Source organism: Canis aureus, chromosome 3, assembly GCF_053574225.1.
Source record: "Canis aureus isolate CA01 chromosome 3, VMU_Caureus_v.1.0, whole genome shotgun sequence".
In the NCBI taxonomy this organism is placed as follows: Eukaryota; Metazoa; Chordata; class Mammalia; order Carnivora; family Canidae; genus Canis; species Canis aureus.
The window spans coordinates 13554911-13571760 of NC_135613.1; the positions used below are offsets into that span (position 1 = coordinate 13554911).

At 44.3% G+C, this 16850-nt stretch overlaps 1 protein-coding gene across 2 annotated transcripts in view; it reads right to left on the reverse strand.

Annotated features, from left to right (window-relative positions):
• Positions 1–16850, reverse strand: part of CFDP1 (craniofacial development protein 1) — a 129230-nt gene that overhangs the window by 9116 nt on the left and 103264 nt on the right. For both annotated transcript variants that reach the window (XM_077890837.1, XM_077890833.1), the window contains one exon: positions 1311–1469. In XM_077890837.1, coding sequence (XP_077746963.1) covers positions 1311–1469 — 159 coding nt within the window. The remainder of the gene's footprint in view (positions 1–1310; positions 1470–16850) is intronic.

Genomic DNA, 16850 nt, shown 5'->3' on the forward strand with positions numbered 1-16850 from the left:
AGGTTCATTCAAATGATCTTGAAGCCAAATTTAGAAGTATGACCCCCAAAATAACCCTCTCACCTGTCTTTATTTTAACTTAGCATATTTATAAATAACCTGAATGACTACCATTTAATTATGCTTTTATGTGACAGGCACTCTGCAAAGGGCTTTATGTACTTTATACACATGTATGTATGTTATACATATGTTACATACATTATTTTATGAGATCTTCACAGTCACCTCCAGTGTGGTACCATTATCCCAATTCACAGGCAAAGGAGCTGAGCCTCAGAAATGCTGTGTACAGCATGGAAAGCCCTTTCTGGTGAGAGGCAGGGGCGGGGAGGACCCAGAGTTATCTGATAAGCCCCCAAGACACTTCTATTCACCATTAGGGGCAGAGAGTGATGATCTTGAGCCATGGACCCTGATCTACAGCAACTTTGCTTCTTAGCTCCTTCTGAGGTTCCTAAGTACTCACCAAACACTGTCTTTCTGGGCATTCCTGAATACGGGCCTATTGACGTCCTCTTTGTATTCCGAATTGAAGAGGAAGGGTGCAAGTGATAGTCTGGGTGCTGAGGGCTGGCATGTCATACAGGTTGAAGCCTCAGATTGGGTCATAGTGACACAGACAAAAATCCACAAGATGACAATATCTAGGCACTCTTGGCTCTGTTCTTGAAGCCACTGGGCTGGCTTCACAGAAGGCAAAATCATTCAGATCAGACTAAGGCTGACAGAGCCAGATCTGACCATGTGATGTAAGCAAGGTGTAAGCAAGGTGACTTACAGTTCACAGAAGCTATCATTCGGAAAGCTCAGCCTGGCAGACGTGACTGGCCCTGAGAGCAGGGCTGCTCACATACCACCCACCTAACCCTGTGACCTCCAGTGTTCTCACCGAGAGGACCTGCTCCCCAGAACAGAGCTTTACCGACAAACCAAAGTACTCACACATTTTTTGTTTCACCATGAAAAGTACCTGCTTATTTAAACTGGGTGGCCGTGGCCTAGGTGGCTCAGTTGGTTAAGCATCTGCCTTTGGCTCAGGTCATGATCCCAGAGTCCTGGGATGGAGTCTCCTATCAGGCTTCCTGCTCAGTGGGGGAGCCTGCTTCTCCCTCTCCCTCTCCCTCTGCCTGCTGCTTAACCCTGCTGTGTTCTCTGGCTCTCTCTTTCTCTCTCTCTCTCTGTCAAATAAACGAATAAAATCTTAAAAAAAAAAAAAAAAAAAAGGAAAAAAACCCTGGGTGGCCTGTCTACAATAAACTATTTCAGAGTTTAGGATTTTCAGAGGAATAGAATCTACTATTTCTTACCCTTCCTTCCCTCGATTGTGGATGGCTAGTTCTTCACTAATGCCCTCCTCCTCCTTGAAGCTCTCCCAGTCCAATTTGGATTTCTCTAGGGTGCTCATCTTCTGCTTCTTGGCTCCAATTTTCCCCAAAAGGCTGCTCATGCCACTTGATCTTTTTAACCTAGAGAAAGTGGAAAAAAATGAAACATGAAGCATATAAGAACTGTCAGCTTTTGATTCACATTTTTTTCTGATTAGCACAGGGCTCCCGAGATTCGAGCTATTTATCTTAATGGAATCCATTTTTATATCTAGGGTACTTCCTGCCTGCTGTGGAGAACACTTAAGTAGACTAGAATTCAAACGCACTTTTTCTATTTAACATCTCTGACTGCTCTAAGGACCAAGGAATAGGAAATCCTGAGGCCCTCTGTATGCTCTTATGACAGGTCTCTGCTTGCAGGGAGGGAGAAGCGCAGCATGATTCAGACAGGGCTTTGGAATCACATGCCTATGTTCATATTCCAGCTCTGTGTGACTTTAGGCTACTTAAACACATCTGCCTTGGTTTTTGATCATCTACCAAGTGAATAGTTACTCATAGGGCTGTGGTGTATCTTCTATATAAAGTGCTTTACGATACCACCTGGCACAGAGTAAAGGTGTAATAAATGTCAGCCATACTGAGTCAGTCATCTTTTGTGCCCTAAAACCCCAGGGAATGATTTTTTTTTTTTGAAAAAAATTTTTTTTACATTTTATTCATTTATTTAGATTTTTATTTATTTACTCATGAGAGACAGACAGAGAGAGAGAGAGAGAGAGAGAGAGAGAGAGAGAGGCAGAGACATAGGCAGAGGGAGAAGCAGGCTCCACGCAGGGAGCCCGACATGGGACTCGATCCTGGGTCTCCAGGATCACCCCCTGGGTGGAAGGCAGCACTAAACCACTAAGCCACCCGGGGCCGCCCCAGGAAATGCTTTTAAGAAAAAGAAAAACAGATCCCAACACTGATGAGCAAGAAGTCCCAGTATCTTAGAAGGACTCTAAGATCAGTTTCCTTTTGACTCCTGTTGAGTCAGGACCCTGGATTTTCCCAGGAGGTGGAGAACATTCCTCACCCTGAAAGGAGGGAATATACAGCCTGTGTTCTCCCTGCTGGTGATTCGATCATGGACTGTGGGAGAAACCCCACATGCCAAGTTCAAGTCTTGGCAGGTCACATGTTTCCAGTCATTGTTAAATGCAAGAGAAAAAAATAAGGAAAATAGAACATAGCTAGTTAGTAAGAAGGTGGTATTAGGGGAAAGGAACATGGTCATTGGTCTCTTTATGAAACTAAAATATATCATATACCATGCAGGAAACTGGGAGTGACTTTGTTTTGCTAGGAGATATAAGAGAGTCAAATGTGTATATCTTCTTTGAGCTAACATCACAAGACCTACTGACAACATCAACAGTCATACCTTTCACTTGCCTACAATGCTAATTCTCCAGGCGCTTTACTATTTTCTCTTCTTACTCTCACAATGGCCTGAAGGAGGATCACTGAGTTTCCAAACAGGGGGAGGAGCCTTCAAGAGGATCTAGTGTCACACTAACCCTTCTGGAACCCACCTCCCTGAAGCACATGGACTGCGAAGGATGCGAAGGATGCCCTGTTCCTGCCCCGGAGTGGGTAGACAGGCCAGTGTCTACACTGAACACAAGACTCTTGGGGCTAAACCATGACCCTCCATACCCCTGTCCTATTCATGTTGGTCTAGAGGATGTTAGCTTTCCTGTTGCGGTCATTTCCCACCACACACTATTAGCTTTACACTGACTCAGAATAGGCTGGGCAAGCATCATCATCCTCATTTTGAGTTTGACAAATAAACAGAGTTCAGAGAGGTTAAATGACACAACAAAGGTCAAGCCAATAGAAAATGCAGAGCCAGGACAAAGAAAGGTCTTTCTGATTCTCAGTGCAGAGCCTTCCCTGTGCTGTCTCATGTCTGAGTATTTGAGATATTTTCTCACAGTTATTTTCCTTCCCAGTTTGCTTTAGAATTTTCCAAACAGCTCTTTATGAACTTTCAATTCACATCTTCTAAAAATTCTTTTCTAGATAACTCACTCCCTATGACAGTCTCATCAAAACACAAGCACGCACACACACATGCATGTACACACGGGCAGGCGTGTGCACTCAGGCTATATTTACCAGGAGCAGAGCATGAGTGAGGACATAGAAACTTAGAATGTGCCCCCAGCTCTCACCATTATATGCTCTCACCTGGAGAGCTGCAGTTTCTTCACTGGCTTCCCTGACTTCTGCTTTGTCTCACCCTCACTCACGGGCTCCACCCTGGCATCTATTTCACACACTGTCATTAGGGTGAAATTTTCTAGAATATACAACTTATCATGTCTTTCTGTTTACATGTCTCTTCCCTAAGCCCCCACTCCCTTTTTAAAAGAATTTATTTATTTATTTATTTATTTATTTATTTGTTTGTTTGTTTGTTTGTTTGACAAAGCATGAGAGCACAAGGAAGGCAAAGAGCAGATGGAGAGGGAGAAGCAGGTTCCCCACTGAGCAGGGAGCCTGATTCAGGGCTTGATCCCAGGACCCTGGGATCACAACCTGAGCCAAAGGTAGACACTTAACCACCTGAACCACCCAGATGCCCCTCTTCCCTGACCCTTTATTGCTCTTACAATGAAGACTATCTTCCTTACCTTGCAAAATTCTTGCTTATCTTCCCTCAGCATATTTACCCTTGCAATCTAAGCTCCAACCATAGAGCTATAGTTCATCTCCCATTCATCTAGTCTTGTCTTAGCTTAGAGGCCATTTCCTTCTTGGACGCTGCCCCAATCTCTGGATGAGATGCCTTCTGCTGGTGTTTTTAGTGCACCCAGTCCTTCTCCTAGTACAGCACCAATCTCTCTCATAGCAGATGCTTGAGGACTCTGATTCTAGCTGCTGCCATACTGGTCAATCCTGAGCAAGCTCAGTCACTGCTGACAACATCCATCAAGAGCACGCACCCCCAGGCTTTCTTTTCCTGCCTGCAGGGCCTGCTCTGACCCTGCCTACAAGTCAGAAGCACTACCTGGCCTGCCTGGCCGTGTGATGGAGTTCATGCCTTTGGGGCCAGGCTCATGGAAAGTTCTGATGGCAAGGAGGCCTTGCAGTCCTGGAAACATACTCTCATACTGGCTTTTCCTCCCTCCCCCTCTCATTCGCTCTACCTCCTCACTCCTACTTCCCAAGGATGGCTTCCCAATGAATGACCTATACTAACAGACTTATCTGAGGTTCTACTTTGAGGGGAATCTTTTTTTTTTTTTTTTTGAGGGGAATCTAATGAAGATGCTTAGGAGCGACACTACTTTTCTCTGAGGGTACACGGTAGGCACTCAAAAATGTAACCTGAATCACAGAAACAATTAGGAGAGAATCAGATCTCTGTAGCTCAAATAAAGGGTGCTCACAACACTTTTAAATTGAGGGATTCTAAGGACTATAATTTTCATTTGCATTCATTCACTAATCAGCTCTTAATCATCTAGAATTTCTGCTTTTACCTGGGCAACACCACAGGCTCTGTACACCATCTCCCATTCTCAGCCTATATAGCTCTGACACTATTCCCAAATTATATAATCTTTCTGACAATTCACTTTGAGAGGTCTGAGAAAATAATCTTTTGCTGCATAGCAGTGAAGAGAGTTCCAGAAAAGTAAAAAGCCATAATCCCTCTTTGCCTTGTTTATTGCTAAACATCAGCAAAATGTCACCAGTACTAATATGCTTTAAGAGAAAGCTTCCAGGTCTGCTTTCATTGGGTCACGAACATGGTTTATGATTTCCTAATCTGAAAGTCTTGAAAGCAAAATTACCTGTCTTGTATTTGAGGCTAAATCAAAGTGAATGACACATTTACAGTAGCAGCCAAAACACGCAGAAGCTCATCATGACAGCCCTTTCTTCCTGGAACCTGGCATGTGGGGTTCCTGCAGGCTTTTGAGCGCTCACACTCATCACCCCCTTCACATGGGGCTTCCATGGTACAATTCTGGCATCACTCCATCACAGTTTTCAGGCAGGCACATTTACTGTGAACTTGGCCCTATCTCTGTTGTTAAGGTCCATCAATCAGACATTCAGGAAAGCGAAAGCAGGCAAGAAAGCCTCAGCTTCTGGGCAAGGGCTGCTGGCTCTTTGCTGGGAAAGAGCACTGCTGAGAGCACCGCGCTGGTACCAAGAACTGCAGCTAGCAAGGAGGGAGTAAATCAGCAGTGGCCTCCCACAGGCCTTTGGCAGCTGTGGAAAGGGGGAGGTTAGAACTCTCTTGGGGATTGCCCTGCTGTCAGCAGGAACTGGTGCAATTTCAGGCACCAGATCAACAGAACCTCTGATTTCTCTATTTCTGGGCTCCAAAGCCATCAAGGGGAGGTACTGGGCAAGGTACTATCAGAGAGTTGGCTTTGACAGACCACCTCTTTCCTCAGCCACGGATTTTCTGGTATTGGTTCTAAAGTATGGTGAGCTGTGTCACAGAAGACCACAGTATTTCGTTCAAAAGACTCTTCATTCGCCTACTGCAAGGCAAAGTCCAAAGAAATGCACCCTTTACTTGCCCCTTGGCAGATTACATCCACATTATACTCAGACATGTCTAGCACATTGCTGCCAAGATGTTTCCAATGTAACAATGGCATTTCAACCACCTCTTCCTGAATGTCACAGTCCTCTACAGGCCTAACTACCGTAAGCCTGATGTAAAGACAAACCTGTCCAACTGGCATGGGCTCTGCTTGCCTCTGCGCTATAAGAGAGCACATAAGAGAGCACCATAAGAGAGCATGGCTGAGGGCAGTGGGCAGTGATGGTGAAAGAGGCTCCTACCATGCCTTTTCTTTTTCTTTCTTTTTAAAATATTTTATTTATTTTTGAGAGAGAGAGAAAGAAAGAGAAAGATCAGGGGGAAGGACAGAGGGAAGAAGCAGACTCCTTGCTGAGCAAGGAGCCTAATGCAGCACTCGATCACAGGACCCTGGGATTATTAACTAAGCCAAGGCAGGCACTTCACCAACTTCACCACCCAGGTGCCCCCAAAGCCTTTCTTTCTCATACATTCTGTCTAGTTATCCCTCAATAAGGAATTATCTTTAATTCCCTTCCCACAGCACCCGGCCCAATGTCTTGTGCTAACATTGACACCAATGAAGACACCAACGAAGACCTCATAAACAAAGATTCAGAACTCAGAAAAGTAAAAGGGACAAAAAGGGCAAAATGAAAGTTAGCTTCTTCCTTTCTGAATTCCAAGTTTATGATGATAATCTGCTAAAACTTCTGCTTCTCTTTAGCTCCAGAAATAGAAGTTTAACAAAATTCACTGCACCTAAGTGATAAACTCTATCCTGTAGAATCTGTCAGAAAGATATGATAGTAACTTGGTTTTTTTGCTCCAGCTCCATAAGCATGGACTCAGATTTGCCCAACCAATTTGTTTTGTAGCCACCATCATGATGCTCTGGATTCTGCTGTGTATTTAACATAGGGGCTGGAAGGGAGCTGGGAAAAATAACTTAAATGGAAACAGAGAGGATGCCAGGACACTACAACTGGTTGTAGTGTAAAGGAAAAGTGGGCACATCTTTCTCCACGATCTTTAAAATTGGCCTCAGGCACCCAGCTGGCCCACAGAATAGAATTTTAGGTTTGGGAGTGAATTTTGAGTCGGTCATTCATTGTACTCCTCCAACAGATTACTGAGAAATTACTGTATACTAGACATTGTGCTTGGAACTAGGGACACACGAATATGTAAGGCGTGATCTCTGGCTTCAAGGAAACAATGTAATAGAGATCATCACACAGGCAAATTATAACAGCATACTGAGAGGGCACAAAAGAGGGACCATCTGAGAGGATGTTTAATTCAACCTCCTTATTTTAGAGATGAATTAACTAAAATCCAAGAAGGTTAGGAACTGGCCCAAGTTCCCAGGGGGAGACGTGGTACTAGCACTCAGTGCTTTTACCTCCAGTCTGTCTTTTCCACATGGTTGCTGCTGGAGCTGGGAATAGGTAGCTTTTGGGGATCCCTTCCATACTGAAACTTTTATCATTGCTGATTTGGTGATGGTGTTGTATGTAGGGGGTATTCTTATTTTCCCTGTTGTCCTGGAGCTCACTGTACACAGGGCCCCTGTCTTACTCATTCTTGACTGACAGTGTAGCACAAAGCCTCACCATAGTGCGTGACCACTACATATTTAATGAACTAAATCACAGTGGTTTGACAATGGGCTTATCCAAATGGAAGAGTCAACACTGCACTTGAACCAACAGGCCAGAAAAGGCAGCTGTAAAAATAGACCAGCAAGGATAGGGTCAGCACATGTACAAGGAAGTACTACTGACCTTTACTTAGAACTTCAACACACAGAGCCTGGCTCCATTATGCCTTCTGTTTTGTAACTTGCATAACCACTAAAATGCAAATTATTTGGAACAAAGATTCTTTGGCACAGCTACTCAGTTTCCTTAGTATTTGTCATCTGTTTACAAGGCAGGAGTGGATTTTTTTGTAGCTCACACATGGACTACTTTCCAGAGCCATACAAGGATCTGGAACTGGCATGGTACTACTCCCTGAGAAATGGAAGAAAGTTTACGATGGTAAGTCTTCAGTGAGAGCTGTCTGCTTGGAACCACTGTTCTCTTTTAAACCTTCTCTGATTTAGCTGAAATCTGTAAGAATGAAAAGTAAAGCCCCAATCCCTGGGCCAGTTTTACTCCTCACCTGTGCAAATCTCTAAGTAATCTCCCCAAAGCCCAAGATGAGACAACTCAGGGAAATGGCCTGGAAGCCAGCGTTACATTAGGGAGAGTTTAAATCCCATTCACTTCCCAACATTGTGCTGGCAGTATGCTATGTGACACTGGGCTCAGGAAAGTGGAAAATCAGAAGTCAGGGAAGAAATTCCAAATGATCTTAAACATTTTGTGGCTTAACAAACTGTCAGTACTCTTGAATCTGTTATTAACATTGATACAGTGCCAGCATCCCTCCCCAAATGGCATCTTTCAGCAAAAGGTGACATAAAGGCCAGCAAATGGCAGCAGCTTCAGTGTTTATACAAATAGCCAAGGATCTGCCACTCAATTCTATTACTCTTACACCAATCCAAGAATGAAGTACACTTAAGTCTGTCTGATTTTTTTAAAAGATTTTATTTATTGGGGCACCTGGGTGGCTCAGTTAAGCATCTACCTTCAGCTCAGGTCATGATCCTGGGGTCCTGGGATGGAGCCCCACATTACTCAGCAGGGAATCTGCTTCTCCCTCTGCCATTTCCCCTACTTGTGCTGTCAAATAAGTAAAATCTTAAAAAAAAAAAATTCTTTATTTATGTAGACAGCAAGGGGAGGGGCAGAGGGAGAGGGGGAGGGAGAGAATATTAAGCAGCTTCTACATTTAGTGCAGAGCCCAATGTGGTACTTGATGCCATGACCCTGAGATCATGACCTGAGCTGAAATCAAGAACTGAACGAGCCACCCAAGTGCCCCAAGTCTGTCTTATCTGATGTCAGGGGCATACATCTTTAAAACATGTCTCTGAAACAAACCTGATTATTCTGGTGGCAAAGTTCTGAATTTTCATCACTTCTGAAACAATACATTACAAAAAGTCCTTTCTAGCTCTTTCTTCTTTGTCCATGAAGCACAGAGGTAGCCTATGCCCTGCTCTGGCCTCTCAGCTGATGCTGGAAGCCCAACCACTCTAGCTGACTTGGTTCTACTGATATGGACAGCTCTTCCTGGAGAGGATGAACCATTCATTCACAGTAAGCCACGAACTGTTTTCCCAAAGCATGAGAGGATGTCTACCTGCGCTGTCTCCTGGTCTTGGTTGTAATCAAGGCTATTCATCTTGAGACAAGTAACTGGGGTTAGAGGCTCTGTAGTGACAATGAAGACTTTTTTACTGGGATCTGCTGGGCAGTTTATTTAGCATCACACTCCAAGAGAAAGTTAATGTAATGTCCCTTTTCTTTGTGAAGAACAGTCCTCTGCTGGTCTATTGTGTTGCTGAAACCAGTCAGTTCAGTGGGTTTGGGAGTCCTGTCACAAAGGGCCATTGTTTGTTTTTATTTAGCTGCCTAGTTCAGACTTTTCAAAGAAGATCAAAGTAAGACAAGTGTTAGGAAGACCAGGTTCTGTTCCTCGCACTTCCTTGGTGTACAAAGGTATTTGTAGTACTTGGTTCATATATATAATGCAGAGAGAAATCTGCGTGGAAATGCACAAGGACTTGTACTGTCAGTTGGGAAAATGTGAGCTTTACTATGAGCATTCCTTCCACTCAGGCTTTTTTTCTTTTCTTTTCTTTTTTTTTTTTTTTGCTTTAAATCCACTCGGGCTTCTAAGGAATGGGGTATGGGAGCACTCGCACAAGAACTCTGGGGGTGGTCTGGCAGAAATTTCCAACTTTCTAGTTTGAGAAATGTCACACTGACAGAAAAGTTGAAAGCAGAGAACTATTATCTGAATACTTTTCGCTTAGATTCACTCACTATTAACATTTTGCCATATTTGCTTTCTCTCTCCCCCTCCCCCCTTCCCTATTTAAATTTTTTTTTGGGGGGGTGCAAAACTACTTTTAAGTAAATTGCAGACATCATGCCACTTTACCTCAAAGCATTTGGACATGTGATGCCTAAAGGTATCCTCCTACATAAACACGACATCTCACTCTGTACCCAAGAATTTTAACACTGATACAATCGTGTCATCTAAAGTCCTATTCTCATTTGTCTCACTGCCTTTCCAGATGGCCTTGACGGTCATCCTATTCCATCCTTCAGGCACTACATCTGACGTTTTCTTAGCCTCCTTTACTTTTAATCTAGCATAGTCCCCTGCCTTTTGTTTGTTTGATTTTTCGTCTTTGATGCCATTGCCAAGTTTTGGAGTCCAGGCTAGCAGTCTTATAGAATACTGCTTGTTTAGGGTTTGTCTGTTTCTTGTGCCAAGTAGGCAGGTAGATGAGGCTGGGTACTGCTTACTGCATCATCACATAGCGATGGGCAGAGTGTCAGGTCAGCTCGGGACTCGTGATGCTCAGTGTGGTCCCTTCGGGAAGGTGGTGACTGCCAGAGCTCTCACCTGTAAAGGTATACTCTCCCCTCTGTAATGAATTTGTAATCAATGTGTAAATACATAGGACAATACTCTAAGGATGTTCACGAAGTTCTGACTGCCTATTTCTGGTGTTTCACTCTATAAAACGCCCTGGCAATGTCTCAGGACAGACTGAGGTGAAAAAAGTGAAGGATCCGGTTGCAAGGACAAATATTTGGTTAATCTCAAAGGAATCATAAAACTCTATCTTGTAAGAAAGTTTCTAAAAGTGAAAAAGCAGTAACTAGAGAAAAGGCCAAGGGTTATAAGATCATCAGCACAGTCCTAGATTGGACAAGTCAATGGTAAGTACAAAGGTCTCTGGCCAACATGGAAGCATTCATTTACATAGCCAGACACTCTTCTCAAGAGCCCAGGGGCCTGCTATGTTTACGGGTTAAGTGACAGAAGTCAATGGCAAAAGAAAACCCTTCTGGCTGGCCCACAAGACCCCTAGGAAATTATACTCTTGAATTTCCCTTCTTTGTTCCACTCCCCTGTGGTTTCATCTCATTCCCTGTGAAAGAAATAATGTCACATCTCTTCCTGCCTCTGCTCCAGCAGTTTCCTTCCTTCCACTATTCCTATGGTGGGGATCATGGCACAGCAGGGAAGGACCTCTCTCATTTTATAGCAGTCAGGGAGTGAAGAAGGCCGGTCTCTCCACAGTGGAAACCTTTAATTTACTGGGAATGAGGACTATGCCTGGGGAAGGGGATGCTTTCCCCTGAGGTGCAAAGTGCTGTTGCTTTAATTTGTATGATCGGGTACAACTGGGAGGAATAATTTACTGACTAACACAAATATACCATTTACAGTTCTGAGGTAGAATTTTCAAGGAATTATTAAATACAGCTTCTAATGGAGCCCATAATGACATTTTTCTTTATGCAGTTGAGTCTGGCAGTTCAACTGAGGAGGGCACAGCTTGTTTTCCAAATACTGGTTCTACATGGGCTCTCAACCAATAGCCACAGAGGTAAGGACGAGAAGGGGCAGAATCAGGACCTGGCTGCTGACAGTCACGAGCCCCCCGAAGGAGAGCCTGGCTGACTTTCTCCTGTGACAGTGCAAAGCCAGTGTGGGTTTGCGGACCACCTGCCTGATCTGAGGGTAGGAGCCACACTCACCCCAATCACTCCTATCAGGAAACATGGGTGGGCAAACAGCACATCTCTCAAACCAGCCACCATGAGAAGCAAAGCATAGGACGCAGAAGATAAATGTGCTTCAATTATGGCTTGTTTGGCTAATTGCTGATTAGGGACTTGGTATGCTTTCTCAAACCATAGCATTTAGTTTTTTCTTTGACTTTCAGCTTTCTTTTTCTCCCAGGCAAGTCTCAATCTCCTCAAGAAAATGTCTGAAGATGTCAACGTAAAATAGATGTTAAGTTCCTGGGCACCTCCCAGGTTGAGATCAGGTTAAGTTTCAGAATGTGGGGGTGTCCTCAGTCTGATCAGAAATATTCCTTTTGTTTTACAACATGGAGACTTCATGGAAAATGAGTCACGCCTGTGCTCCTTCCTAGACATGGGTAGGCACACGAACCACATGGCTTTAAAATGAAACTCGTATGAGTCGGCTACCATACATCTTGCAAAATTACTCCCTCTCCATTCTAAACTTCTCACTGCTCCTAAAGAAGCATGCTAAATTCCAAATGAGAGGATATAGAAGTTGGACACAGCTGAGATTCCTGACTTATCTAGAGGGGAGTGTGCTTTATGGTCCTTTCACTTGATTAGGCTAAAGCGGTAAAAAGGTCATTTCTCAGCACTTGGCACTCCTGCTTGGAGTCCTGACTCCATATCACTCTCACGGTGGCATCTGCAACATCACTTGCTTACTCTGTAGCCAGGGTATCTTTTTGAATCTCCTAGAAACTGCAATCCTGCTAACCTAAACAGGCAACTCGAAGAGGTTCCTCCCCTCCCCCCAAGAGGTTTAGACTCCCACCTCCTCACCTCCCCAGGGCTGCTCCCACCTGTCCTTAAAAAGCTGAGGCACACTACCATCAGCATTAGTGGCTTCCCTGTCATGGCACCCTCCAATCCAGCAGTTAGAGGAGTCCAGTTACCTGCATAGGGTGATCAAAAGAAGGGGGTTGTTTCAGCCTAAGCCTAGGATGTCACTTTGCTAAGGCAGGGCAATGGATTTCTCTTTTTTTTTTTTTTAATATTTTATTTATTTATTTCAGAGAAAGAGAGAGAGACAGAGAAAATGAGCACAAGCATGGGGTGAAGGGTGGGGAGTGAGGGGAGTGGGCAGAGGGAGAGCAGCAGACTCCTTGCTGAGCAGGAGGAAGCCTGATGCAGGGCTCGATCCCAGGACCCTGAGATTATAACCTGAGCTGAAGACAGATGCTTAACCAACTGAGCCACCCAGGCGCCCCTGGGTAGTGGATTTCAACAAAGAGAAATATCCGTTCCCACGGAATTTGGTAGAGAAAGCAGAACACTTTCTTTTTATTGCACGCAGGAAATGGTTTTCATAGACGTTAACCACAGATGGGCAATCTGTACAACCACAACATAGTTTCTCTTTAATAAATGGAAGATTTTTATCCATTGCATCACTAACCACCAAAAAGAATTCCCACCCTTCATCTCTAAGGCAAGAGAAAGCATAAATCAAGTCTCTTTCCTTTATCTGCCAGCTAGGGGTTGCTAAAGCAGCTTTTTCATTCAGAAATAGGTTTGTTCTACAAAGTTCCTATCACCCAACCCTACTGACAAGTGATACACGAACCCTGAACAAATTCAGTTTCTTAGTGTTCTGGGATCCCCTCACAGCATGTGCCTTTATGCTCAAGATCCACCAAGGGTCATGGCCAGAAAGTTTGAAATGGTGCTTTAGCAATTGCTGGCTGAGATGAGCATTCGCTGAAACAGGGTTGGCCAACCCTGCCATGCAGACATGGTTTGAGGGAATTAAAACAAGACTGCAGCTCTGACACATAGCTCCTTGTCCCCAAGCCAGCAGAGCAGCCTGGGAGAGTCCATCTCCCTCTCTTGGGGCAGGAGGAGGGGCTTCCAGATGACCTTCCGGCCCGTGAGGCTCAGCTGGCCAATCAGCAGGCTGCATGAGCAAGTTCAGCATTCTCACTGCTCAGATGCAGATGAAGGAAGGAGGCTTGGAGCTAGGAAACAAACGCTCCCATCTGAATGCTGCAGCTCAAAAGAAAACAAGCAAGCAATACAAACAACCCCAAAATTACCTCACTGTACTGAGGAGGAGGTTTCCTCTAAGAATGAAGATAATGGAGACAATAACCCAAATATAGAAGCTACTAAATTTACTTGGATTTTGAAAGAGTGCTGGAAAATCTGATGATCACTTATTATTCTTTAAAAAGCTAATACTTAAAAAAAAATAAAAAGCTAATACTTTTAAAAAGATTTTATTTATTTATTCATGAGAGACACACACAGAGAGAGAGGCAGAGACACAGGCAGAGGCAGAAGCAGGCTCCATGCAGAGAGCCTGACGTGGGATTCGATCCCAGGTCTCCAGGATTACACCCTGGGCTGAAGGCAGTGCTAAATTGCCGAGCCACCCAGGTGCTCCCAAAGCTAATACGTTTTAAAGCCCTTTGTTGAGATACAATTCACATATAATTCACATTCACCCATTTAAAGTATATAAGTCAGTGGTGCTTAGTATTTTCAGTTGTGCAGCCATTACCACAATCTAATTTTAGAGCATTCTGTCTGTCATGCCCTTAAAAAAACCCTCCTACCCATCAGCAGTCATCCCCATGTCCCCAGCCTTAGGCAACTGCTAATCTTTCTCTACTGATTTGCCTACTCTCTCAACAATATCTTTTTTTTTTTTTTAAGACTTATTCAATTAAGGGGAGTAGGGGCAGAGGGAGAGAGAATCTCAAGCAGACTCTGAGCTGATCACAGAGCTGACATAGGGCTTGATCTCATGACACTGAGATACCCACCAACCACTGAGTTGAAATGGAGTCAGATCTCAACTGACTGTGCCATGCAGGTGCCCCGCAACTAAGACTTTTAAATCCTAGGTTTAAGACTACCTTAAAGCCTTTAGAAGCAACATGTCTCTCGGTTCATGCCCATTACATCTTCCTATAGGAAATGCATTGAAACTCCCTGTCTGTCCCCTATGCTGATAGAAAAATTTCATGAGGGGCAGGGAAAATCAGAAATCTAGACTTGAGATAAGACTCTGGAATATCTGAGCACTGCTTGGACAGCCAAGTCTCGCACATCACCAGCACTAGTTTGGATCTGTGTTTATAAACTGGTGGGGTGTGGTAGCTCAGCACTCGGTGCAAAAACCTGCCCTTAACCATTTAATTTTTGTTTTTAAATCCCAGGGATGTTCAGTTCTCTCAGCTTCAACTAATCAATTAGTAAAACGAGGATAATAACTGCATTGAAGGATGACAATTAAATGAGATATTCATCAAGTTAGGCCTTATTTACTAAGCGCCTCCAGTGTGCCAGACTCTGCTGGCCATTGGAAATGGAGACAGGTTTCTTATGCTCATTTAATTCATTCATGCAAGACAGATATGTAAACAAGTAATTATATTAGGAGAAAACTGCTGCTTGGTAAGAGTACTAGGAGCATTAGTGTAAGTTGAGGAAGGCTGCAGAGAGGGGATGGGGGTGTCTGAAGTCTGAAGGACGAGAAGGAATTTGCCAGGATGACAAACGAGAAAGACACTGCAGTGTACACGAAAGCACTTAGCACAATGCCTGGCAAAGAGCAGATCATCAGTATTTCCTGTCGTCTCCACTCTTACTCCCCTAGTCCTTGAAAAGATGCTCTAGAATCCAGAAAGAAATTAAAATCCTGCTGCTACTAGAGAAAAATTAGTGGATTTGGTATTTTAAGAGTTGCTTGTTCTACCTTTTTCTGAGGCTAATTCGTCTATGGCAGCACAAATTTTATTTTATTTTTAAAGGTTTTATTTATTTATTCAAGAGAGACACGGAGAGAGAGGTAGAGACATAGGCAGAGGGAGAAGCAGGCTCCACGCAGGGAGCCCGATGTGGGACTCCATCCCAGGACCCCAGGATCATGCCCTGAGCCAAAGGCAGATGCTCAACCGCTGAGCCACTCAGGCATCCTGGCAGCACAGATTTTAAATTTTGACTTTTTCCCTGCATCCCCCCCAACCCCAAACTTTTCATTTTGAAAAGTTCCAAACCAAGAAAAGCTAATCTCCTTAATCTAGAATAGTCGCCCTGCCTGTAGAATAACCCACAATTTGGACTTGTCTGCCTGAGTGACCTCATCCAGGCCCAAGGCTCACATACCAGTTTTGTGACTCTAACCCCTGGGTCCTCCTTATCCTTGCCCCAGACTTCTGTGCCTAACTCCAGCCTCCTTTACCCACCTGTGCAGTGGACTTTGCCTGCAGCAGCTTGCCACATCCTAGCAGAGGGCAATGACATTTGGTTGTGCTTCCCTCTCAGACCTCCTCTCCTGACACTATCCCCATCATCGTACCTCAGGCATGCGCCCACTGAGGGATCTTCAAAAGCCCCTCCCTTCTGCCCTCAATATCCTCTTCCCAGACAGTGTCTTGGTTCACTTTCTCACCACTGTCAAGTCTTGGTTCAAGGCTCAATTTCATAGTGAGGCTTACTCCTGACTGTCCTATTTAACACTTCACCCTCACCCCACCTACCCTCCCCAGATTTTTCTTCCCTTCATAACATAGCATTTTCTGACACACCGTGTAGTCTATCTGTCATGTTTACTCTCTAGCTCCATGTTTGAATGGAGACTCCTCCACAAAGCTGGAACCAATGTCTGTTTTGTTCACCGATAAAATCCCAAGTACCTGGCACAGTGCCAAACACATGGTAGGCACCCAATAAATATTTGTTAAAAGAATGTATGAATATTGAGAAAACATCAACTTCACACATTATAAATAGATTCCAATAATGATACCCACTAAAGTAACAATTCTCTGTGCTGGCTAATCTCGTAGCTGCTGCCCACCTTTGGCTAGGTTTTCCCTGAACTAAGTATTTCAGAACAGGCACAGGAAAAGCATTTGTTCATTGCAACAGATGGTAGCCCCCCTTGAATGGCTGTCAGTAGCCTGGGATTTGTTAGGGCAAATTCTTAACCTCAGCACCACCCCGAGAGCCTGCAGAATGTTCAATGATCTTGTCATAAACTGCAATCTGGGCTACCAAGGGCAAAGATACCTCAACTGAAACACAAATAAAGGGGACACCTGGGTGGCTCAGTGGTTGAGCGCCTGCCTTTGGCTCAGGGTGTGATCCCGGAGTCCTGCAATCGAGTCCGGCATCCAGCTCCCTGCATGGAGCCTGCTTCTCCCTCTGCCTGTGTCTCTGCCTGTCTCTCTGTGTCTC